At 44.7% G+C, this 27523-nt stretch overlaps 1 protein-coding gene across 2 annotated transcripts in view; it reads left to right on the top strand.

Moving 5' to 3' along the window:
- OGFR (opioid growth factor receptor) overlaps nt 1–27523 on the top strand; it is an 83575-nt gene that overhangs the window by 37354 nt on the left and 18698 nt on the right. For both annotated transcript variants that reach the window (XM_078651629.1, XM_078651630.1), the window contains one exon: nt 20567–20633. In XM_078651629.1, the coding sequence (XP_078507755.1) occupies nt 20567–20633 (67 nt within the window). The remainder of the gene's footprint in view (nt 1–20566; nt 20634–27523) is intronic.

The following is a 27523-nucleotide window of genomic DNA, read 5'->3' as shown; positions in this document are numbered from 1 at the left end:
ATACATTCACCCCAGTACAGAGATCTGGGCCTAAATCCATCGTTATTTTGCACTCCACACCACCCCAGTTCAGACATGGCCATATGCAAATCAGCCTTGACCCTGTGCCTCATGGGAACAGTCCAGCCCGAACTGCCTAGCCATGTCTTCCCTGGACCGGAAACGAGCATCCTGGGACCGGTTTCTGGCTAATCAGACGTCATCAGCCAGGCTAGCTTATATCCAGTGGGAAAGTGCGCAAGGGACCCACCTCTATATCTCACTTCTGGCCATTTATTTTACTTTCGCCGCACTGTTTTTAGGTTTTGCCTGGCCGTAGCACTGCGCAGCAGTGCTCGCGCAGGCGAAATCTTTTGATGTACAGTGTGGGGCTTTGTCCCGCCTCTCTCTTCCATTGGCTAGCTCCATAAATGGGGGCTAGCCATTGGAAGAGATTGGTTGTCAATCACTCTTTCCCCGTCATGACGCGATTCGGGGGCGTTTCTGTTTTTTTTAAGTCCCGCCCCTTTTCTCTCCGTCATTGGAGGTAGGCGTTTACTCATTTCCCCCGACCGCCGCCCGCCGGAAGAATTGTTTAGAGGTTGATCTCACTCGGTTGCAATCGTTTCTATTGTCTCTTTGGCAGATCTGCCTCTGCCGCGTTTTTCCTGGGACGTGTTTTTTCAATTATTCCTTGTTTATTTTCTGCACTGTTTCTCTGTTAGCGGTAAGCTCCGGCACATAACTTAATAGATTTGAATATATTTTCAGGTCCACGCCTTGAACTCCAAATATGCTCGAAACAGAAGATTTTAATACCACTGTTGCATTTGTCTTTCTCATCGTAAACGTAGCAGCCATCTTGATTAGGGAAACCTGTTGTGTATCGGGAAAGATTTATACCATGAAGGTGGCCCGCCCCATTTAAAATGACGTCAGTAAGCTCTTTTTATGTCTAATACAAAGTTTATATTGGGACTCTGGCTTCGCCCCATCTATGATCACAATTAGGACCGGTAGAAACATTAAATGGTTATCAATATGTGCGTGTGTTCTGCTGTCCAAGTCAGCTTAACGCGAAGGATGAGGACAGGAGGCAGTAGCTGTTAATCTATATTAACCGGAAGCGGAAGATATGCTGTTTTGCTAGCCGAAGCAACTTCCGGTGTCTGAGTGACGGGTTAGCTGAAGGAAGATGGCTCCACCGGAGGAGCTGGATCTGACCCAGGAACAGACCGAGCGGCTGTTGCAGTCCCAGGTAAGGGGACCGGTGTTTACAGGCGGGAGAGTTTTAGAGAAGAAGTGAAGATTGTAAAATTGTTTCGTGTTGAAGAAGAGTCTTACAGTGATGGGTTAAAGATGGACTGTCAATGACAGGATAAAGATTGGGCTCCCGCAGTCCCAGGCTTCTTCCTTTTGAACCAAGGGTTGTCCTCAAAGTCTGCTTTCAAGAGTGTGGTGGCTATTGTGTCCTATTCTATGGTCTCTTTCGCTTAGGAGGTGTCGTTTTCTGATGGTGCTGCTCTTTCTCTTCGACTGGCACATATGCCAATGGAAATGGGTTGGCGAAACTGCCTAAGGAAATACGACGGACACTGTACCCCTGCTTTGAGGCACGGACCTCTTCCGTTTGGATGACGGAGAAGAGGGCCCTGTTTTGAAATGGAGCGACTTTGACAATGTGTCAGGATCTGTCTCCATAAATAGCTGGTCTCTCTCTATCTCTGAGGATAAGGCGAGCAAGGGGGTACTCTGAGAATACGGCGAGTCTGACCTTTCCCTGAGGGGAAAGGGTTCCACTCCGATGATAAATAGCAAGTTCCCACATACCTCTGAGAATAGGGGATCGGGAATCTTCCTTGAGGAAGGATACTGGAGCCTGCCTGGGGATGCTGTAGCTTAAATATTTAAGGAGGGAAGGATGGCAGTTTTGCTCTTATGCTTGTTCTCTATGCTAGCCTCCTTTATGTAAACTGTCTAGCATGGCCCAGGATAGAGACATGGTGCAGGCACTTTTCGGTTTTCTTTGTCACAATGAGTCTTAAGTACATGTAACTCATTAACAACTTGTTCTTTATATATAACTTTACCTTTATTTTGTCATTTTAAAGGCTATACATAACGGGGGATACAATTGCTTGGCTTATGTAGTACTTGCTTTACCCACACCAGAAGGTGTAAGGATTAGTCGGAATTCGAACTTGTGACCTACATATAATGTTATGCTTCAGCGACGAACATTCTACTCTGTGAGCCAACAAGAGAACTTTGGGTACCTTTACACTCTATTCCAATTTCTAACTCATCTACTTTGCAGTGTATTTAACAGTTGCACAAGCAGTTGAGAATAGGTTGCACAGGAATCCCAGCACCCCAAAATCTGCAATTTGAATTGAATATTGGTGGAACAGGACTCTGTGCTTTGTTGCACTCAACAATATGGTCCAGAATCTACCTCCTCTGTATCTTTGATTTCCTCTTACTCTCTCCCGTTTTCCCTCACACTCCTCCTGCCTCTTACCCTCAAACACATCCCCGTTTTTTCTGCCTTCTCCCAGACTCTTTGTTCTCTTTTCTGCCGTACTGCAATCTTATCCGTGTTATTTACTGCGGCGTTAATTCTCCTTTCTATCCTGTAAACACTCTCCATTTAGTCGTGTTTTTATTTTCTGCACGGTTTCTCTGTTAGCAGTAAGCTCCGGCACATAACTTAAAAGATTTGAATATATTTTCAGGTCCACACCTTGAAGTCCAAATATGCTCGAAACTAAAGATTTTAATACCACTGTTGCATTTGTCTTTCTCATCGTAAACGTAGCAGCCATCTTGATTAGGGAAACCTGTTGTGTATAGGGAAAGATTTATACCATGAAGGTGGCCCGCCCCATTTAAATGACGTCAGTAAGCTCTTTTTATGTTTAATGCAAAGTTTATGATCACAATTAGGACCGGTAGAAACATTAAATGGTTATCGATATGTGTGTGTGTGTGTTCTGCTGTCCAAGTCAGTTTACTGCGAAGGATGAGTACAGGAGGCAGTAGCTGTTAATCTATATTGTGTGGCTCTGTGTGTGTGTGTGTGTGTGTGTGTGTGTGTGTGTGTGTGTGTGGCTCTCTGTGTGTGGGTGTGGTGCAAATGCAATAGGTCTTGTATTTGCGATAGATTAAGCTATTGGGATTGTAAATGACAATGCCATTTATCTGTTTTCAAAACCTACACATAAATAAAAAGTTTGTCATTTACAATGACAATAGCTCTAACTTTTCCGAAGGCGAGACCGTTGCATTGTAAATGCTTGTTTCGTTGGTTTCTGGCTGTAACATGAGTGCTTGCGTTTTCAGTCGCTACTGAGTTAACCCTTCTCATCTAATCTGTGGTTCCCAATTAGAAGCCACTTCGCACTCCTGTTCAAGGAGATGGCATTGCTGCTTCTGCCAGTAGCTGGTCATATGTCTTCCTTCCGCTGCAAACCTCCATCCCCCCCACCCCACACACACACACACACACACACACACACAAGTTAGCTGGTAGCTGCCAGAGTTGGTTTTGTAGGCACGAGACTGAAATCAAGTCGGATGGATAAGCACATGAAGAGAGAAACACTTCAATGGGGTTTTTAGAAATTCAGATCTCTCAGGCGCACTACCTCGGTTATACGTTACAGAGTATAAATTGACAGGTTGCAATGTAGTGCGTGAAGAACAGGCGGAAAAACACCCTTAACCGTCTAAGGAGTCAAGGGACTAAACAAATATATACAGTTGTGCTCTCGCTACTACAATAAAGTGTCACAAAAACAGTACATTGACTGATAAGTATTTAAGAAGACAGAAGCAGATTCTTTGGTGTGTTCTTGGTGCAGCAAGAAGATGGTTTATTCTCTCCAGACTCAAAGAATGTCATACAAAGCCGACACGTGTTTCGTCGTGTACAGTTGAGTCAACACGACTCTTCAGGGCTTGGAGCTTAATACGTTCGTGGTAGATCGCATTAGGTCTGGGCTAGTATCCATGTGTTGGACGTTTATATCGGAAAGAGACACTGCTTTGATTCAAATGTGACTAGATAGAAACGGTCTGTTCCTTTAGGATAGTCACGTAGAAAGTACTTAAGGATTGGCAATCTGCCGTGTTGATTGTCAAAATTCTTCGTATTTATTCACTCTGACTCCTGTGGACCGTACAGAGAGACGGCGACCGGGAACCATAGGAGGAGGGATACCAAAATACAGCGCACCGCCACTCTAGAGACGCACCCGTCTCTAGCGAGCCTCATATCAGACGGATCCCCTCCCGGCTACCTCCTGACACACCAGGAGTCAGAGTGAATAAATACGAAGAATTTTGACAATCAACACGGCAGATTGCCAATCCTTAAGTACTTTCTACGTGACTATCCTAAAGGAACAGACCGTTTCTATCTAGTCACATTTGAATCAAAGCAGTGTCTCTTTCCGATATAAACGTCCAACACATGGATACTAGCCCAGACCTAATGCGATCTACCACGAACGTATTAAGCTCCAAGCCCTGAAGAGTCGTGTTGACTCAACTGTACACGACGAAACACGTGTCGGCTTTGTATGACATTCTTTGAGTCTGGAGAGAATAAACCATCTTCTTGCTGCACCAAGAACACACCAAAGAATCTGCTTCTGTCTTCTTAAATACTTATCAGTCAATGTACTGTTTTTGTGACACTTTATTGTAGTAGCGAGAGCACAACTGTATATAAGCACATGAAGAGACACAAGCCAAGCGGGCATTCACGAGGTTATCTGTTTTTTTTCTTGTAGTTTTGTAATGTGAGCGTGTGTCTTCCCTTCCCTTCTCTTCTCTGTTAAAGGTGCTCTGCGAGTTGCCTTTCCACCCATTCTTGCTTACAGTAGGGTCCTTTTAACAGCGGATGCGCGTCTGTCCTGGCGCTGTTAAAGGCACACGCGCGGAGGAATTAGTGACTACTCATCTGCACTCCACTAACCCAGTGGAGGCAAGCAGCCAGGGAGACGGCTTTCAGCCATCTGATCGTGGGAGCTCCTGCAACTGGGTATGATGTTTTAAGAGTGGAGGATGCTGTGCTGATTCTTTGCAAAATGTTTGGATGTTTATAGCCATCTTGCATTGCTTTGCTTTTCTGCAAGCAGGAGGATAAAGGTGATTTTAAAAAAAAATTTGCTTTCTTTTCTTAATTACTCCAAACGGGGCAGCATATTTTATTTATTTATTTATTTTTCACATTTGTAGAGCGCTCTGTTACCCAGAGGTGTTCTGGCACTAACGTGATTGAATCAGTGTATGTGGGTGGTTGAGAGCTTAATGAGTGAAGAGCCAGGTCTTGAGCGCTCTTCTGAAAGACAGCAGGTCCGAAGATTGTCTGAGATTGAGTGGCAATCTGTTCCAAGCCTCTGCCGCGCCAAGGGAAAAGCTCCTGCCTCCCCATCGCGCTTTCTTGACTCGAGGGATTGTTACCAGCGCCTGCTCCCCAGATCTTAGGTTTCTTGCTGGTTTATGCCAGTGGAAGAGCAGCTTCATACACCGAGGGCCCAGATCGTGAAGGGCCTTGAAGACCACGCAAAGTGCTTTGAAGACTATTCTTTTTCGGACTGGCAGCCAGTGGAGTTTCACCAAGTCCTGAGCTACCGAGGCAAACTTAGGGGTGTCAGTGATCAGGCGGGCGGCTGCGTTCTGCATGACCTGGAGCTTGTTTAGTAGGCCCTGTTGGGCATTCAACATAAGGCTGTTACAATAGTCCAGACGTGAGAGGACCAGTCCAGTAACGACAGTTTTCCTATGCTCCCTCTCCAGATATGGAAGCACTTTCCTAATTGTTTTGAGGATGTAGTGCGTGGAAGAGGATAGTGCATTGATCTGTGGCTTAAAGGATAAAGAGTCGTCCACCAGTATACCCAAATTTTTAGCCTTTGCAACTGGGGAGGGGAGGGATCCCATTTCATCAGGCCACCATCTAGGGGACCAGAAATTATCCTTGGAACCAAAGAGCAACATTTCTGTCTTTGTGGAGTTGAGTTTGAGACAGTTTTGAGCCATCCAATTGCCCACCTCTCGCATACAGCCTCTAAACCTGTCTGCTGTGCTAACTGTTTCGCCCGGCAGCAGTGACACCACTATCTGTGTGTCATCTGTGTATGCTGTGAGATTAAAACCAAAGGATCGAATAACCGGGGCTAGGGTAGAGACGTACACATTAAAAAGGGTCAGACTGAGTGAGGACCCCTGGGGGACTCCACAGGGAAGCACAAAAGGCCGCGATTCGAAGTTTCCCAGGACCACCGTCTGAGTTCTATTGGAGAGGAAGGCCTGTAAGATCTTCAATGCCTTTCCTTGAATTCCGCAGGCCCTCAACCGGTCCACCATCAGCTTGTGATGGACCGTGTCGAAGGCCGCGGAGAGATCCAACAGGATCAGGGCGGCTCTGCCTCCTGCGTCCATCACTCTTCTAATGTCTTCCACAGACTTGATCAGGGCGGATTCCGTGCTGTGTTCTGCGCGAAAACCATGTTGCCATGAATCTAGATGTTCCCCTGTCCTCAAAAAGGCACTTAGCTGCGCATTTAAGTTGCCTTCCATAATTTTGGCTGGAAGGGGTAATCTTGCGATCGTCCGGTAGTTGTTCATCTCGGCAATGTCCAGGTTGGATTTTTTAAGGAGGGGCAGAATGAAAGCTCATTTCCATTTTGCGGGATATTCCCCATTATCCAGCATAAGATTGAGGAGGGGAGCAAGTCCGGCTGCAATGGTGGTAGAAGCTAATTTGGCAATTGCAGTTGGACATGGGTCGTACAGGGAGCCCGATTTTATCTTCAATAGTCGGCTCGCTACTTCCTTCTCACTGATTGGTGTGAATTGCAGGAGTTTTTCCGGATTACTGTCTGATTCCAGACCAGAAATAGCAGGGGGGGTCCTTACTAGACTGTCTAGGGGAAAAAAGATATTTTCCACTTTTTCCCGGAAAAAGATGGCAAGATTCTCACAGAGTAGAAGACTGGGGGGTATTTCTATAGTTTATGGGGCTGCCAGGGATGACACCGTTCGGAACAATTCCTTCGGGGTGTTGCTGGCTTCTTTAATCCGTTTCGTGAGAAAGGCCCGTTTTGCCTGATGTATCCTTTCTTTATAGGCTCTTTGCTCCGTATTGAGAATGTTTTTGTTTGTCTCACTATAGTTTGTGCGCCAAATTCTCTCCAGTTTTTTACACCGAGTTTTGTGGTCCCTGATCTGTTCGGAAAACCAAGGGGTGGCAGGATTTGCACGTGTGGAGTAAGTAATTTTGGGGGGAGCCAGTTGTAAGCAGGCTAGCTCCAGCCAGTTCGTGTAGGCTGAGGCTGCTTCCTCCACATTATCAGAGAGGGACATCAAGGAATTTTTTAATACGTCCTCCAGCATTTCACCATTTATGATGTTCCATTTCCTAACCTGTCTGGGGGCGTTTCTAGTACTGGATACTTTCATGGGGGTGGCTAGAAAAACATTAAAGTGGACTGCTGAGTGATCAAACCAAGGGACCGGCTGCACAGATGAAACATTAAGGCTGGGATGGTTTGAAAAAATCCCGTCCAAGGTGTGTCCTGCCTTGTGAGTCGGACCACAGACCCATTGTTTCAGATCCACCCCCGGCAATAGGTCGATCAGATCACAAGTGTCTGGGTCCGAGCCGCATTCTAGGTGAAAATTAAAGTCGCCCAGCAGAGTAAAGGCTTGGGCAGAGGCTACTACTTTGAGTAACTTACTCAGAGCTAGCACAAATGGGGCTTTAGTACCTGGGGGGCCTGTAAACAAGACAGCCTCTAGAGGATTGATGATCGGATAGGGTAAGGTTAAAGAGAAGAGTCTCCTCCAGGCCTGTGGGTCCAGATTGAAAGGACCCTCTAATTGAGTTGTGGTAGATGATAGCTAGGCCACCACCTTTCCTCTTTTCTCGATTTTGAGTATAGCAAACATATTCCGGCGGAGTGGCGTTAACGATGTCAGGACCTGAAGCGGCATCGGTCCTGGACTCCGTAATGAATGCTATCTTCACTCCCGAGTCCTGAATCAGCTCCGCTATTTCTGTGCTGTGTTTGACCAATGATCTCGCATTAAGAAGTAGGCACTTTGCCGCAGGATGATTTTTCCTCAGAGGCTCATACTTGTGGTTCCTGTGGGGAGCGATGGGTTGCCAGAATAGTTTGGGCAACACTTGTAAACAGTTAGTGCATTGAAGAGGGTTATTCCGGGCGTTGACCCCCGGTTCCAAGACTGTGCATCCCACTACATTGGTACTGCCCCTTAAGGCTCTTAGAGCCTCACTGTTATAAGTATGTCTTGATGTTAGATCGGCATGTAATGGAACAGGGGTTCTGGCCCTAGGCGCGGATCGGGCGCAGACGGGCTCGCCTTTGATGCACCGCCGGCGCGCCCGCTGCGCTTCCTGGGGAAGGGTGCCATTTTATGGGAGAAAGGGCGGGAGGGGCGGAGCACTAGACTGCTCGGCCGGCTCCTCACCCAATATGGCGGGACCCACGGGGGAGATGTCTCCGGTTCGGCGATGTGTAAATGAGCAGTAAGTAAGTGCAAAAGAGCAGCAAGTTTTTAAAATAGCATACAAGTACTAACGTCTTTAAAAACAAATTATGGTCTACAAAGCAGCAATCGCGATGTCACCATCCACGGTCCCGGCTTCCGCCTCAGGACACGCAGGCAAACCACTCACACTAGCAATCAGTGGGATGTGTTCAGTGTCCAAGGTTTTTATGGGAGAAAGGGTGGGAGGGGCGGAGCACTAGACTGCTCGGCCGGCTCCTCACCCAATATGGCGGGACCCACGGGGGGAGATGTCTCCGGTTCGGTGATATGCAAATGAGCAGTAAGTAAGTGCAAAAGAGCAGCAAGTTTTTAAAATAGCATACAAGTACTAACGTCTTTAAAAACCAATTATGGTCTACAAAGCAGCAAAATGTCAGTAACTGTGAACAGCGAGCGTGAACTTGGAATCTGAGTCACCGACTCGTACATGACTCTAGTGGTGAACTCAGAGCAGTGCCTTGAGGTGGGTGAACAAGATTGATTTTACGCAACTGCAATATTGTTTGAATTTTTAAAAATAAAAGTAATATTCTAGCAAGGCTCAGGTTACCACATAATGGTGGGGAAGACATTCATTAATCAAATTGACTGTGGGGCTCCTCCAATGGAGACTGGAGGTTTCTTAGAGAATTGCAGGCGACAGAGAGCGAATGAGAAATGAGTGACGTTTTCTGTTATATGTCACAGAGAGAAATCGAAGAGAGGATATATGCCTTTGTCAAATTATTTATAGCATTGTGTTTCTTTACATAGCGCTAACTACTGCCCTTCTGCCGTTTCTAAGCAGTCTAAATATCAGATATGACTATTACACAATCAATTGTACTCCATTTATCCATCCATGTGCCTTGCCAGAATTCAAACTCATGACCTCCAGAACTCCACATTTGTCAGTGGTGAGCTTTCAGATCACTGAGCAATCCGTTAGTATTTATTTCAGTCCAGAATAGCACAGTGCCTAGCTAGTTAAAAATTTCCCAGATGCCTCTGAGTAACTCCTGCTACCCCAGTTTACAATGTTTTGCAGCATGGGGAGAACAGAAGGTTAACCATACAACAAGAGCAGACAAGGTCTGGAAAATGGTGTGTAGCTATACTAGCCAGGGTGCAGTACCAGGATACGTGGAATAACACATGATGGTGAAGATCACTGACTATATGAATCCCATCAGACCACCTTAGTGATGGAGTTTGCGTCATGTGGGATGTTTACTGATCATTCCAAGACGCAACCGACCTTATAGTGCCGATGCAGAAATGGATGTCAGGAGGATAGTCGTGATAATCATCATAGAGTGATATTTGACTAAAGTGCAGTGCCTAGAAAAAAGTAGTGAAAGATAAAATCGACTACATGGGCGTTGTAAAATATTCAAGACGCACTCAATGTGTCAGAGATTAAAAACACGCCGGGTAAAAAGATTACCCTATGGCGCTGTGAAGAACGGTCGACATGTTTCAGCTCTAGGGGCTTTCCCCCAGCTTTCTTCAGGACCATAAAAAAAGGCTACTACAACCCAGAGTGAGATGTTAAATCAAAACCCAACTATGTACTACAAAATAGGTACATATCTACCAGGAACCATCACAGTCGAATGTCCACTGGAAGAAAAGGAGATCGTCTTCTTCCTAGAAAATGGAGTTTGATTTACATCAACATCATGTATCAAGTACGCATCCAAATACATACACACAAGCCGCACAGGCAAAACACACTTGCAAGAATAATTGACATTCTGCATATTTAGAAAAAAGCTTAATAGCTCAAACAACATGAGGCATTTCCGCATGATGCTACTCACCCAGCTTTATGTGGGTGAAGACCTCACCTCACCCGGCAACCGCTCGGGAGTGTGAGACCCCGCTCTATAGTGTAGATAAAAGGAAACAATGAGTAACAACCCTATAGTTTCCAAGCCAATCGCTCTACACAGAAACCCAACATACGTGTGAAAGTGACCCTACTGTTAAAAACCCCACAGACCTTACTTAGATGTGCGATTTCATATGCAATGGACCCAACTAATGCAATAACCCTAATACCGTCGGGCACAAGGACATACTCGTGTTCAACTAAGTGGGTGTTTACAGTGGGTTATGACGCATATATACCTATACGGCACAATATGTGATTATGTGTGACTTAGAACTAGTAATTGAAGATTCCCATGATCCAGAATACAACATTTGCCCAACGACCTTAAACTTCAAAGCCCTTGGTAATGACCTGAAGATTCTTAGGCTTAACAGGCCGTCATAACTAGACAACACAGAGTACCTCAACTAACAAGACTCCATAGTGCGAGATAACTGTTCCTACTCTAAAAAACACATTGACTGCAGTGAGACAAGCAAAGGACTAACCTGTCCGTCGGTGACTCGGATGGTAACCCGAGCGGAAATGGAGGTGTCGGGGAGGCCGTTACTCGCACTTATATAGCTGCCATTCACTAGAAGAAGTGGCCGCTATCGCCATTGGGAATCCGCAAACTGCAGCGTAAACGGAGAGACACTACTCTCATGCGCATGCGCCTTAGCGCAATCCAGGTAGAAAGCGTCAGTGTGTGCAGAGGGACACTGCTCTTGCGAACATGCGCCGTGACGTTAGGCTGTCAGACAATAGCGTGTGATTCGTTATTGTCCATGTGCTAGTTAAAGAAAAGCCTGACACTCAATTGGGACATTAATCTCTAGGGTGTAAGTAGATTGCACGAGACCCACGCGCAAAAGTAACGCTTTTCATACTCGAAGAGCTCGTAGTAAATGGTTACTCGGGTCAAGAGAGCACCCTAAAACTTCGTGTATGTCTGCAGGTAGAACCATATGTGAGTGTCCTACCCCCAATGTTTGTTTGAATAGGAGAGGGTGACGCTGGGGTCTCTCGGATGAAAACCTTATGGGATGGAGGGATACTAACCCCAAGAAGTGAGCAGACAAACGTTTAGTCTCTGTGGAGTCACATGAATTAGTAGGTGCCAGAAAATAGGGTTTATCAGAAGGGAGGTATGCACAAGAATGTTAGGTGAGCCTAAAGGATGCAACCAGAGGTGCGTTGCGTCCATTCACAAAAGGACCCGCAACTAAAAAGTTGCTCTTTATACAAAAACAAAACAGGTGTGTGGAGGGTCAAGGGGATATTTAATGACCTTTCTGCTCATACCCCTTACTACAATATATAACCATACAACAAGAGCAGACAAGGTCTGGAAAATGGTGTGTAGCTATACTAGCCACATTCTTGTGCATACCTCCCTTCTGATAAACCCTATTTTCTGGCACCTACTAATTAAGGGCCAAGATGTGCCTTATCTAATTGTGACCCTTCATGACTTTACTACGAGTTAGCATCACTCCATAGGATAAGCAGTTTTGTGTGGATGTTTCACTTCATGTGACTCCACAGAGACTAAACGTTTGTCTGCTCACTTCTTGGGGTTAGTATCCCTCCATCCCATAAGGTTTTCATCCGAGAGACCCCAGCGTCAACCTCTCCTATTCAAACAAACATTGGGGGTAGGACACTCACATATGGTTCTACCTGCAGACATACACGAAGTTTTAGGGTGCTCTCTTGACCCGAGTAACCATTTACTACGAGCTCTTCGAGTATGAAAAGCGTTACTTTTGCGCGTGGGTCTCGTGCAATCTACTTACACCCTAGAGATTAATGTCCCAATTGAGTGTCAGGCTTTTCTTTAACTAGCACATGGACAATAACGAATCACACGCTATTGTCTGACAGCCTAACGTCACGGCGCATGTTCGCAAGAGCAGTGTCCCTCTGCACACACTGACGCTTTCTACCTGGATTGCGCTAAGGCGCATGCGCATGAGAGTAGTGTCTCTCCGTTTACGCTGCAGTTTGCGGATTCCCAATGGCGATAGCGGCCACTTCTTCTAGTGAATGGCAGCTATATAAGTGCGAGTAACGGCCTCCCCGACACCTCCATTTCCGCTCGGGTTACCATCCGAGTCACCGACGGACAGGTTAGTCCTCTGCTTGTCTCACTGCAGTCAATGTGTTTTTTAGAGTAGGAACAGTTATCTCGCACTATGGAGTCTTGTTAGTTGAGGTACTCTGTGTTGTCTAGTTATGACGGCCTGTTAAGCCTAAGAATCTTCAGGTCATTACCAAGGGCTTTGAAGTTTAAGGTCGTCGGGCAAATGTTGTATTCTGGATCATGGGAATCTTCAATTACTAGTTCTAAGTCACACATAATCACATATTGTGCCGTATAGGTATATATGCGTCATAACCCACTGTAAACACCCACTTAGTTGAACACGAGTATGTCCTTGTGCCCGACGGTATTAGGGGTATTGCATTAGTTGGGTCCATTGCATATGAAATCGCACATCTAAGTAAGGTCTGTGGGGTTTTTAACAGTAGGGTCACTTTCACACGTATGTTGGGTTTCTGTGTAGAGCGATTGGCTTGGAAACTATAGGGTTGTTACTCATTGTTTCCTTTTATCTACACTATAGAGCGGGGTCTCACACTCCCGAGCGGTTGCCGGGTGAGGTGAGGTCTTCACCCACATAAAGCTGGGTGAGTAGCATCATGCGGAAATGCCTCATGTTGTTTGAGCTATTAAGCTTTTTTCTAAATATGCAGAATGTCAATTATTCTTGCAAGTGTGTTTTGCCTGTGCGGCTTGTGTGTATGTATTTGGATGCGTACTTGATACATGATGTTGATGTAAATCAAACTCCATTTTCTAGGAAGAAGACGATCTCCTTTTCTTCCAGTGGACATTCGACTGTGATGGTTCCTGGTAGATATGTACCTATTTTGTAGTACATAGTTGGGTTTTGATTTAACATCTCACTCTGGGTTGTAGTAGCCTTTTTTTATGGTCCTGAAGAAAGCTGGGGGAAAGCCCCTAGAGCTGAAACATGTCGACCGTTCTTCACAGCGCCATAGGGTAATCTTTTTACCCGGCGTGTTTTTAATCTCTGACACATTGAGTGCGTCTTGAATATTTTACAACGCCCATGTAGTCGATTTTATCTTTCACTACTTTTTTCTAGGCACTGCACTTTAGTCAAATATCACTCTATGATGATTATCACGACTATCCTCCTGACATCCATTTCTGCATCGGCACTATAAGGTCGGTTGCGTCTTGGAATGATCAGTAAACATCCCACATGACGCAAACTCCATCACTAAGGTGGTCTGATGGGATTCATATAGTCAGTGATCTTCACCATCATGTGTTATTCCACGTATCCTGGTACTGCACCCTGGCTAGTATAGCTACACACCATTTTCCAGACCTTGTCTGCTCTTGTTGTATGGTTATATATTGTAGTAAGGGGTATGAGCAGAAAGGTCATTAAATATCCCCTTGACCCTCCACACACCTGTTTTGTTTTTGAGAACAGAAGGTTCTCAATCAATATATCAGTCTCAGACTTGGAACGATGAATGGGCAAGAAGTCGGTCAATCAGATCAAAATGTATGTCCTGAAAGCTGCACACACCTATCTCTGTTGTCTGCTCTTAACTTACAGAGTATACAATTACTGCCATACAATCAACCTGAATATAGACCGTCACTGAAATTATACTAGTCCAGGCAGTTGCAGCATTTTCCGCATACTTATGGATTTGCCGCATTACCCATAATGTGCTGCTTGCTAGCAGGGTTCATGAAACAATAATGTTTATAGCTCAATTAGTTCAAATGTCACTAAAAAGAGCACCAAAATGTGAGCCAGCACAATGGAAGGCCCTTTCCAAAGGTTAACAAGTGAGCTTATGAAATACCAAAATAATATTAGTATATATTGTACCACATTATGCAAAATAATTTGTACTTTATGTATAATTTTGTCCGTCTCGTCATAATTTGGCCCTTCAGTGCTGCATAATTCCCGAGGGCCCGAACAAAAGAACTTCATGCCCGGCCCACAAAGTTATGTGTGCATTTAGTTCAACTGACACCCATATTTGAAATGACTTTATCTAGAAGTGTAATGTATTCATTTCAGACAAATGGACTTACACGGAGTCAAAATGAATATATGCAATAAAAATGTATGGATTTATTGGATCACATTATTTACAAACTCATAACATCCAACATGCATCAATTATTCTGCACAAAACATGAAAAACAATTTAATTAACAAGAACCCATACAATCTACAAATACTACACACACACACACACACTACTGTACAAATAAGCAAGATTACGATTTTTTTCTATTCACAAATGTATTTTATGAGTAGTGTCTTTATGACTGCGGAGTCTTTGCACTTAAAAAGATAGGACTGTCCTCTCTTTTTATGTGCGGAGAGTCCGCAGTCGTAAACATACTACTAGTAAAATGCCTTTGTGAATAATAACTAATTGTATACATACATAAACGAGTAGGTTTACCATTGTGAACCAGTCCCATAATGCACAAAAAAAGGAGTGATATATTTGGCCACAGTATACCACAGTACATTCGGATGACAAAACTGTTTATTATTGGCTAACGACAGCCCTTACAAAAGCAAGGCAACCATATTGTGTAGACAACACTTTGGCTGTTTTCCGGCTTTTAAGTGTAAATATAGAGTCCTGCTCTTTTATAAGTGTATAGGAAGGAAATAGTACTCTGTTACCTTTTGTTTAAAAATATGTATAAAAATATATAGATCATTTTCCCTGTCAATAACCACTTTTATAAAGTGGTAATAGGTAGGGAAAAAATATAAAACTCACTACTTAACCTATACTAAATACCACAACCCAGAACACAGCCAAAGTGTGTTAAAATCAACATTGCTGCTTTTTACTTTTGTAAAGGCAGCCATTAGTCGTCCTATACTGCCTTTTCATCGGCAAGTACCACAGTATACTGCAGAATTACTGCGATATACCTGTGGCCAATATATCACTAAGTTTTCATGCCTTATAACTTAACTACTAAACCAATTCACTTAAACTACCTAAAAGGATCATCTACACACAATAATTTATATCCCTGCAAACTTTCATTAAAATCCGACTTGAGCGCTGGGCCGCTACGACCGAGTTCTGCATCTCCTTGAGGGATCCTGTAAAACTCTAGTAAATGACTTGACAAGTGAAAGTATCAGTGCTGTGGCATGACTGTTAGCATTATATAGCACAGCATCATTGAATTCACTGTTGGTTCATTGTATACTACATTAGATGTAGCTGCACTGCTGTAGTACTTGTGACCAACAGCAGATGTCACTAAGTCCCAATGTAAAAACAATGTAGTTTCCATGCAGCAGACTGATGTTCAGACAAATGCTGCATAGGTAAGAAAGGTTCATGTTGCAGTCAAAGTCTACAGATGTCCTTAAAGGGACTACCTAGAAAGCAATGACTCCATTAGTGTTGTCTGTTAACAAAGTAGCTCACATAAAGAGCATGGAGACTAAAGCTTGCAGTGCAACTGTCTGTAACTATGTAACTCTGTAACTCATAGAGAGAATATAGAAATGGAAGCCTGCAGTTTCACTGATCAGATGTCTTTGTAGCAGTTACATTGAGATTAAACACTGCAGTAACACTGTCCACAACTAGAATGTTGCCACAGAAGTTAAATTGAGAGCAAAAGGTGCAATTGCATGGAACAAATAACTTCCAGAGATGCTTGGATATTAAAAGTGGGTTGTTCTGACCTAAGCCTTGCTATCAGCTGCCACTTATGGAATTCCTCCTATGGATTGCATTGTCTTACCCTTGCAGGTACATTTAAATCCCAAGCAGACAGTAGTCTTTCTGTCTCTTTACAGTTAACTTCAGCTGCGCTACTCCACTGTTCTCCCAGACAGAGGGAGAACGTCAACCACTCGAAGGCCCGGTGTCTTCTGCTCCTGAACTGGTGTGAAGGCTTCTTTGGTGTCCTAACTGCAAAGAACAGACCTAGTACTGGCAGGGTGGACCACTACTTATGCCACAGTAGTGACCAAAATGGGATCTCAGGACCAACCAGAGGTCTGTTCTTAGTCCCAAGTCTTAACCGGTCTGACTGGTCCTAGGTCTGTATTTTTATGGGCAGACTTTGGCTGAATCTGCATCTTTTCACACAAAAAATTGATTGAGGGATGGCGCCCTAGGGAAGATATGTGACCTACCTACAGTAGACTAAGGGGATACGCTGATTACTTCTCCACACACACCAGTTGCACAGGTTTCGGGGTTTGAGAATGTTACGGGGTAAAAGGGAGTTATGTGAAGGCTGGTATGTCTGAGGCATAGCCAACTTACACAAGGAAATCACTAAAAGAATGCAAATGGACTCCACCATTCACTAGCCCACCTACGAACCCTACCCTCTCACTCACAAGCACAGACGAAACATACATCCTTCATACATGTTCTAGATATGGGGAATAGAGCATACCCATGTTATCGGGACTGCATGGTCCTTTAACATGGGGAAGCAGTCTTCACACATACGTACAAATAAACAGACCTGTGTCCCTGCGCTCCAATTTCGCCAGACCACTGCCCTTGGATTGGGGGTGAGGCGGTTGCCATCATCTCTTAGCTAGGGGTGGACTTTAGCTGCCCCTTTGGCATTGAAGCGTAGCTCTGACGTCAGCAAAAGCTAAAAGAACATTGAGTGATCACCTGCAGCTTGTCTGTTCAATTGTTGGGTTCATTGGAGGTAAAACATAGGGTATAAAAGGGCATGGTGTTGCAAATTTTCTACAGGCATGCCGACAACTTTAGACTCCACTCTCGCTGGCAAAGGGTGTAGCCAACCGCCAAGCCCAGTTAGCTCTGTTTGGTAACTTCTACCCCACAACTTGTAGGGTATAACAGTAAGCCAAGTTCAATGGGCACTGGGGCACATAATAGAGCCTCCAGTCACACCATATTTTGTGTACAGTTGCTCTCACTACCCACTTGGCAGTAGGTGCAGAACTTGGCTGCACAATGTTTCCACAAATCATCATTCAGTTCTGTAGGCCAGACTGTGTTTTCTGTGTCCCTCTCCTATTACCCTCTCAGCATGAACGTATGGGAGAGCATTTTGAGTTCATCCCCTTCTTAGAATGTTCGGTGAACTTCAGCAACTGACCCTTATCGGGCCAATCAACATCCAGCTTTGGACAGTAGACAGTTCATGAGATATCTTTAGTTTTTTGGAAAGATTTCATACCCCTCACGCATGCCTAAATTATAAGCAATCCAGAAGTTATTTTTCTTTGGCTGTTACTTCTGACATTCAAGGGCCTTGTCCTATGCACTCTTCATTGCTTCCAGGGCTAAAGTAGGCTTATGCTTGGGGTTAATGGTAGTGCAGAGGCATGCTAACACAATTCATCTCAAATCTAGCATGAGAGGGAAATATTTGTATACACTTTTTAAATCCTACATTAGATATTGCAGATGCTGAAGGCAAATGTAGATTTTTTTGTGTTTGCTGACACTATTTTTTCTACTCGGTGTCCTCTTCAGCACTCTTTAAGGATGGGGTTGGTTCACCCTGTTCACAAGGATATTTTATTCCACAGCAAGGTCGGTTCACAACTAGAGCTAGTAGAGGAACCACAGATTATACCCAGACAGAAAAAGAACAATTATGATGATCTATTTGTCTTTGCTGCTACAGTGTTAGTTAATGATTTAGTACTTGTATTCAATATTCTTGTAGGCTTTCCGTCAGATTAAAGAATATTTAATAACTTTACACAAGAAACACTCGCCAAAAAGAATTGTCATTATAAGAACCTTTCATCGCATTTGCATAGGCCATCATAGTCCTGAAGAGGCCAAGAAGATCAGCAGTGGGAACCGTTCTGAGTTCTGATACCTAATGTGCATGTTTAAAGTGTGGTCCCCAAGTGATAACCTGTGGCTGATACCAATTCAAGCATTCCATCCATCATGTTTTTTGTATACTTTAGTGGGACGGGTATGCCCAGACGTGAGTCCCGTGCTCATTGTCACAGGGACCAACCTATACCTGGCTGATGAACATAACTAGGGTGAAACCGGTCTTGGGTTGCTTGTGTTCGGGTCAGGGAGGACCTTATCGGACTGTTCAGGCTGGACTTCTCCCATTGGAGCAGGGTCAAGACTGATTTACATGCAGCTGTGTCCTAATTGAGGTGTCACGGTGCTCAAAAATAATGATGGATTGGGATGTGGCCCAAGTGATTATCAATCTTCAAGTATTCCATCTATCACTTTTTGTATACTTTAGTGTTTAAGGCGCCATAAACTGTAGCTGCTTACCTATGCAGTTGGCACAAAGTGGCCTGCTTTTGAGATGGATACTGTATCTTTGCTTATGATTTCACTGGCCTATTCCAGAGGTTATGACGAGAAAGACAGATAGGATGTTGGTATAAATGGCTGATTTAAATATATTTTTGAAGACCAGCCTAGCTCATGGTTACAGCATTCATTGATCAGATTGATTAATTGTTTTCATTCACTTTGTATTTTTGTATGGGGCCTAAGTGATATAAGTAATTATCCTTTAGCAAACTTTAATTTAATATTATTTAAGCAGAGGTAGAGCCAGCAAGACTCCACCATGTGCCATCAAGATGGGAGATTTGACATACACGGATGTAGGGTTATGTTATACCTGTGCTACTGCCTAGGGTAGTGCTTCCCAAACCTTTTTAGAACCAAGGCTCAACTTTTCAGAACAACTGATATTTGCGACCACCTATCATTAATGGACATGAGATGACTTTTTTTTTTCTTTTTTTTAATGTAACTAAAGCACCGTGTAGGATAGCACTGTCCTTTACAGATAGCACATTTTCCATTGAAATGGATACTAACTTTGCACAGGCATACAGCTTTACTGGTAACACGATATTACACACAAATGGTGCGGAAATCGGGTTTCATTGAATATTTGTCATTTTTGCATCACTGATTTAAAGTGTCTTGACTTGTTTATATCCTATTAAAATCTTTGTTTCCATCTCACATTAGAATTACAAAAAAAGTGCTTAGGTTTTGCATTTCTAATTGCTGAATGTGTTCAGTTCATTTATAAGTATTTACATTGTGTTGTGTTACAAACAAATGACATCCTAAAGCCTTTCCTTTCCCATTCCTTGTACCCCAGCAATAATGTCACATAATTCACTTTACTTTTTTTTCACTAAGAGGAGTTTGTAAACACATAGCCTGACCTTTGACCTCTCTCTTTGAAGTGCAGCAAATGTGACCAGATACATACAGAATTTAACGGTCTTTTCATTCATTACTTGGACTATTGCGACACACCAAAAATCAGCGTAGTCGCGACCCACAGTCTGGAAACACTGGCCTTAGATAATTCTCAGTGCAGTGGAATACCACAATTTTAGCAGTGTTCTGGGTGACTGAGAACTGGTGCAGTGACATGTCAGAATTGTACCACTATATGTATAATACAACCAAAGTAAACGTGTCACACAAAATGTCTGGGGAACAAATGAGCTGCTTTTGTGGCCAGACATGATGTCCAGGGCATACCCGGGCTAATGCAATTGCATGCCATCAAGCTGAAACCGAGGGCACATATTAGTACTGAGATAGATCTTGGCAGTAATACTGTCAGGCCATGGTTACTTGTTCAGGAACCTTTAATGATGTCTGGGATATGTGGACAGTTCCAGGAACAGATTGTGATGCATATGGGGTATATGTTCGCTAGTTCATGCATGTTTCAGTTAAAATCCCCTGCACTGCACAGTGTTGCAATGCCTTAAGCAGTTAGTAGGAGGGTTCCCTTCAGCTCCACTACTTGCCCAATTCACCTCATTGATTGAGACTCAAGAAGTGGCTTTCTTGTCAGACACAAATGAAAAGACAAATTACGCCAGACCTGAACGTGCACATTAATATTTTTCTAAATATCAAATGTACAGTTCATTTTCTTCGTGATGAATTTGTTGCAGATGTGTCATGTTGTGAAGGTGTGTTATGTCATGTTGGTTTGAGTTGTTGGTATGTGGTGGTGTAGTACGCTGTCATCTGAATTTCATCTCTTGAATTTGATACTTCCTGCAGGCTTTTCCCTCTGCGGGAGGCTGGAATGAACTGGAGTGCAACGCCGCTCACGAAAAAAGAACTGGAGGTACGCCATATATTTTCATCACTTATCCAGTTGAGATAAGCAACAGTGTAATCCATGCTAGACTCTAGGGATCTGAAGAAAGCAGTGTCCTGCAAAGCAGTGTCTTGCTGCATGGCTTTACTTATGGTCCAGCAACAGTACATGGCCTAACTTTTTAAATCTTGTCCAAGTGCGTAGCTTAACTTGTAGTCATCTCCTAAGGGAGGCATCATGCTTTTGCATCTCTCCCAGTGTATGGCTTAACTTGTAGTCCTGCCGAAGGGATGTTCTTCACTAGTTCATTCTGTTACTTTTGGGCGTGGCCTAGTGCATGACTTAGTTTGTAGTTTGTTGTTTTGCCCAGTGCATAGGATTAATGTGTAGTCCTGTCCCACTGTGTGGCTCCACATCTAGTCCTGCCCAGTGTATGTTAACTTGCAGTCTTGTATGGTCTTGCCTAATACCTTAGAGTGGGCTCAGAGGCAACCCACTCCTTACAATTGGTTGGCTTCATTGTCACTCATTTGCTTGCTTTCTATTCCTCTGCTTCTCTTCACTTCCTTCTGCTTCATGTGTTTGTCCACTCCCTGGAGTATGAACACATTACTATGTCGTCCACTGCTTCTTTTTCAGCTTCTTCTTTTTCTTTTTGTTTAAGCGCTCAACAATTGTCTGTGTGTTTTCCATCTGTCTCCCTCCTGTACATCTCCTCCCTCCTTTGCGCTCCACTACCTGCTCCTCCCGTTAACCCTCTCTCCGGTGTTGATGTGCCTGCCCTAGCAACCCCAACCCTCCATTGTCTGTGTGCTTCCCAAGCCCTTCATCCCACCCTCCTTTATCCATGTGCTTATACCGGCCCCTCCCTCCTACCCACACTCCGCTGACCATCTGCTTGCCTCATCCCCTCCCACTCAGTCACCATTGTCGTTGAGGTTGTCCCCAGCCCACCCTCAGTTGCCCACGTGGTTGCCCACAGTCCCTCTTGTCCAACTACCGTTGCCTGTGTGATTGGCCTCCGCCCCTCCGCCCACTCTCCTTTGTTTTCCTGGCTACACCTGCCCCTCCCGCCCACACTCGCAATGTCTTTGTGTTTGCCCCCAGGCCCTCCTGCCCACACTCTGCTATCTGTGTGCTTTGCCCCGGCCAAAAAACTGAAATTGACCATGTGCTTGGCCCGAGCCCTACCAGCTCACCCTCCGTTGTCCATGTGCTTGACCCCAGCACTTCTTGCACACCATACGTTGTCCATGTGCTCACCCATCCCCTCTCGCCTATTCTCCTTGCTCTCGCCATCCTTCTCTCCCGTCCTCCATCCCCCATGTTGCTTCAGGAGCACACACCTAAAAATAAAAATATTAATCTATGAATTGCTGCGCTCCGGTTCTGCACCGTTTCTCGGGTTTCCTTCGGTACGCAATCCACTACCCTCGACAGTAATGTTTCTCAATTGCGTTTTCACATTTTCCGTGTACCGTTGGGCCTACCCGCGCCGAGTTCGCTAGCAGTCAATGGAACGGACTCCATTCAAGCTATGTCCTGGATAATGCCCTAAGTTTCCACACAACGACTTGCACAAACTGTGCAACCTCTGCCTATCCCCGGAACACGACGATAAAGACTGCGACACGTGCCGATCATTTCAATCAAAGATGATGCTCCGTGACCGTCTGGCTCGCCGTCACGAAATGCAACATCAGAGCGGCTCCGCACTGGACATCTTCGGTGAAGATTCCGACAGAGAAGAGTTCCACGCTCAAGGAGCCGAAGAAGAAGCAGAGCATTTCTCCCTGTCCGATGCCGACTCAGACATGGAAGAAGAGGAGCAAGTTACACCGGGTCAACGTACCGCGAGTACAGAAATACTCTTGCCCCAGCAACACAAGAAGAAAAAGGCTCCGGTCCCTCCTCTGCTTTCGGGCTAAGGATGGCACCGAGAAAAAGTTTCGGACACCCCTCCCTCGGGCCTTGCGCCGAAACGCAAGGAAAAGCCTTTGGGCTCGAGTCGCTCACATGCTGTGGCCAAGCTGAAACCTTCGGCGTCTAAACCGAAGCATGTCGTGGTAACCATTCCACCGTCACAGAAGAGTAAATCTAGGGAGCCGAAGGGTTCGGAGCCGAAACTGTTGACGCTGAAAACGGCAACTGACACTGGACATATCTGTTCCAAATTACCTGGGAAAAGGAAAATGGGCCTGCAGGAGGATTGCCATATTCCTCTGAAGAGGAAAAATGTGGGTACTAACCCTTCTCCACCTTGCATCCCACCTCCTTCGCATACTGATCCAAATTTTCTCATCACACCCATATATTCACCACCACCTGACCCACAGGATGATGGGGATGGGGGCACAGGATACTGACCCATGGGAAGATTATGACACTGATCCAAACATTGACCCTAATTTATATCCGTCCAGACCCTCACTACTCAACGACAACATAGGATACATTGAGCTACTTAACAGGGCTGCTCATTATCATGGGGTGGAGCTGCATAAGGAGGCTTTAGAGGAGGATTCCTTATTCGAAACCCTGAGTTCCTCTCAGAAAGCTACTCATACACTTCCAATGCTTAAAGGGATGCTTAAGCATACAGATGAGATCTTTAAAGATCCTATGAGGGCAAGAAACATCACACCCAGGGTGGAGAAAAAATATAAACCTGCACCTACTCGCCCCACCTCCATCAAGGATCAGCTGCCTTTAGACTCTTGTGGTTTCCAATGCTCGCAAGAGAGCTAACTCACAGACCACAGGTGAGTCCTCTCCTCCTGATAAGGAGTCAAAATTAATGGATGCCTCTGGCAAAAGGGTAACGTCGCAAGCAGCTAATCATTGGCGCATTGCTACTGCTCAAGCTTTGTTGGCTCGCTATGATAGGGCTCATTATGATGAGTTAGAGAATCTAAACCAATATCTGCCTGATGAGCATAAATCAAAGGCTAATGACCTTATTCAGGAGGGTAAATTAAGCACAAATACCTCCATCAGGTGTGCCTTAGAAGCAGCCGACACGCAGTAAACACCAGCATACTGCTACGCAGGCATGCTTGGTTGAGAATTTCAGGATTCAAACCTGAGGTGCAAGCCTCTATTCTCAACCAACCATTTGACAAACACCTCTTTGGCCCAGCAGTTGACACTTCCCTGTAAAAAATAAAAAAAGACACTGAGGTCGCCAAGTCTATGGGGGCTTTGCAGTTACCTTCAAATAGGTGAGTCTTTTGTCGCTCCTTTTACAGTTGTGGCTCCAAGAATATATCCACAGAGAACCCTCCTCCTCTTACAAGGGCAACAACCCATCGCCCTCATCAAGAGGCTATTTTAGAGGTGGGTTTAGAGGGAAAAACAGTAACGGAAGAGGCAGGGGCAACTCAACATGCACTTCCCCCGCAAACAATCAGTGACTTACTTCCGCTACCCCCGATCATTCCACTCCTGTAGGGGGACATCGCTCCCAGTATCTCCCTGTCTGGAATACAATCACTGTCTGACAAATAGGTTCTACAAATTATCCAATATGGTTACTGCCTGGTACCTATAGACCCTCCCCCAAACATTCTTCCAAGATCACATGCAATGTTGCAAGAACATCTCACCCTTCTCAATGAAGAAGTTCTCTCTTTGCTGGAGAAAGGAGCTATAGAACCAGTCCCACTACAATATCAAGGGCCTAGTGTATACTCCTTGTACTTCTTAATTTCCACGAAGGATGGCTCTCTCAGGCCTATACTAGACCTCCGAGAACTAAATCTGTACATTCAGTCGGACCACTTTCGTATGGTAACACTCCAAGTGCTCCCGCTCCTTCAGCAAGGTGACTTTCTGTCCCCTCTGGACTTAGAGGATGCCTATTTCGATATCCTAATACACCCTGCTCACCTCAAATACCTCAGGTTCATGGTAGCAGACCAGCGTTATCAATTCTAGGTGCTCCTATTCGGAGTAACTACCGCACCCAGGGTTTTCACCAAATGCCTGGCGGTAGTCGCAGCTTATCTACGAAGACAATACATTCTCGTCTTCACATACTTAGACGACTGGCTCATAAAAGCCAGATCGCTAGAAAGTTGTCTACGTCCCACTCACAAAACTGTGCAGTTTCTCCGCAATCTTGGATTCACAGTAAATCTGTCCAAGCCCCATCTCCAACCATCCAACAGACAAGCGTATTTGGGAGCCGGAAAAGGCTCTGCCTATCCCAATCTGGCTAGAATCTGCAACATGCAAACTTTACTCTCAGTTTCAGCCTCAACATCATTGCCAGCTCAAGTGTTCATGTAGTTACTAGGGATTATGGCGTCTTGTATCCCAATAGTCCCTTATGGAAGACTTCAAATACACCCCCTGCAGGAATGCTAAGCATATCGTTGAAACCAAGCTCAGGGTCTGTTATCAGATCTACTGTTGGTGGACGACTGCACCCATCGATCTCTGCAGTAGTGGAATCCACAAAATCTTTCAAAAGGGCGGCCCTTCATCGACCCATTTCCACACATAGTACGAACAGCAGACTCATCACTCACTAGTTGGGGAGCTCCTCTCCTGACGCACACAATTCAGGGTATGTGGAGCTTACAGCAAAAGCAGCTTCACATAAATCCTCTAGAGCTGCTAGCTCTTTTTCTGGCGCTCACAGCATTTCAAGTTCATCTAATATGCAAAGCTATCCTGATTCGTACAGACACCATGACAGCAATGTACTACATACAAAAACAGGGGGGGAGGACATTCTCTCCAGCTGTCACAACTAGCACAGACCATCTAAAGATGGGCCATATGTCACAAAATGTATCTTCTTGCAGATATGCTCAGTCGTGAAAGACAACAGATCCATGAATGGGAACTCCACCCTTAAGTTCTCCTCTAATTCTTTCAGATGTGGGGCTTTCCAGACATAGATCTATTCGCCACAAACCTAAACGCAAAATGCCTAAGCTTCGTATCCAGGTATCTACATCCATTGACCAGAGACAATGCACTATGGATGAATTGTTCAGGTATATTTGCCTACGCTTTCCGCCTCTCCCACTCATTCCATCAGTGGTTCGGAAACTTAGACAAGCGTCCCTGACACTAATCCTAGATGCACCCACATGGGCCCATCAACCCTGGTTCACAACCCTGATGGAGCTCTCTGTAGTTCCTCACCGAAAACTACATCTCACACCTAATGTCCTCATGCAGAGCCTTGGAGAGATAAGACATCCAGATCCCAGACATCTCAACCTTGCGATCTGGCACCTTAAGTCTTAGTTTGGCTATCTGAATCTCCCGCCAGACTGCCTGAACATCATCAAAGAGGCTAGACGTCCTACCACAAGAGCTGCTATGCAGCAAAGAGGAAGCGGTTTGTGATAAGCTGTCATAACAGTCCAATCAACCCACTTGATGCTTCAGTTCAAAACATTATATGCTATTTATTACATCTGCAGCGTGCAAAGAGGAAGCGGTTTGTGATAAGCTGTCATAACAGTCCAATCAACCCGCTTGATGCTTCAGTTCAAAACATTATATGCTATTTATTACATCTGCAGCGTTCAAATTTAGCATACACATCCATCTGCTTACATCTTGCTGCAATAGCTGCTTACCTCCAGTATAGACGACATTTGTCTCTCTTCAGAGTGCCTGTCATTAAAGTATTTATGGAGGGACTTAAAAGAGTCATTCCCCCAAGACTTCCACCTGTTCCAGCGTGGAATCTCAATATTGCCCTCACCAGACTAATGGGTCCACCTTTTGAGCCATTGCACAGATGTGAGCTGCAATTTCTTACTTGGAAGGTAGCTTTCCTCATAGCTATCACATCACTGAGGAGATTAGGCGAGCTTCAAGCACTACACCATAGAAGAACCATTTTTACAAGTACACCAAAACAACGTGGTTCTTCGGACCAACCCTAAATTTTTACCCAAGGTCATTTCTGCCTTTCATATCAACCAATTTGTTGAGTTGCCTGTGTTCTTCCCTCAACCAGATTCTGTGGCAGGAAATGCTTTATACACCTTAGATGTGAAAAGAGCATTACTCTTCTTCATAGAAAGGACAAAACCTTTCTGTAAGACAAAACCACTATTTGTGGCTTTTGCTCCACCACATAAAGGCAATCTCATACCAAAATCAGGTATTGCACGGTGGATAGTCGAGTGCATTCAAACATGCTATTCAAAAGCACAACTAATATTGACAATTCCCCCTAGAGCGCATTCCACACGCAAACTAGGGGCTTCTGTGGCATTCTTAGGAAATATACCCATAGATGACATCTGCAAAGCTGCAACATGGTCTACACCTCACACATTCACAAAACACTATTGTGTAGAAGTGTTAGCAAGACAACAAGCTAATGTGGACCAAGCATTTTTACGTACACTATTTCAAACGCCTGCAACAGCTACAGGTTAGCCACCCTTTGGGAGATCACTGCTATATAGTCTATGCAAAGCATGTGATCTACAGCTCACATGCCTCGAGCGGAAAATGCTACTTACCCAGTATGCATCTGTTCTTGTCATGTAGAGCTGTAGATTTACATGCGCCCACCCGCCTCCCCGGGTACCCATACCTGTCACAGTGACATCTTACTTAGTTACATATATACATGGACATCTCTTTCTACGACTCTCACTAACTCCATTATCACCCTCTGTGGGGAAACAATCGAACAATGGAGTCCATGCCCATCCGCACTATCGCCAAAAGGAGGTGTCACCTACCTCGTGAATAGAAAAGACTTCTTCGAAGAAAAACAAAGTTCAAATATCCAGACCCAACACTAGATGGCAGGCTATGCAAAGCATGTGTATCTACAGCTCTACATGCCTAGTGCACATGCACACTGGGTAAGTAGCATTTTCCTTCTCATGATTATTACATCGACCAGGAGGGTCAGTGAGCTCCAAGCTCTG

This window comes from Lissotriton helveticus, chromosome 7, assembly GCF_964261635.1.
Source record: "Lissotriton helveticus chromosome 7, aLisHel1.1, whole genome shotgun sequence".
In the NCBI taxonomy this organism is placed as follows: domain Eukaryota; kingdom Metazoa; phylum Chordata; class Amphibia; order Caudata; family Salamandridae; genus Lissotriton; species Lissotriton helveticus.
Note: the sequence above shows the minus strand (reverse complement) of the source record. Positions and strands in the feature narration are given on the sequence as shown.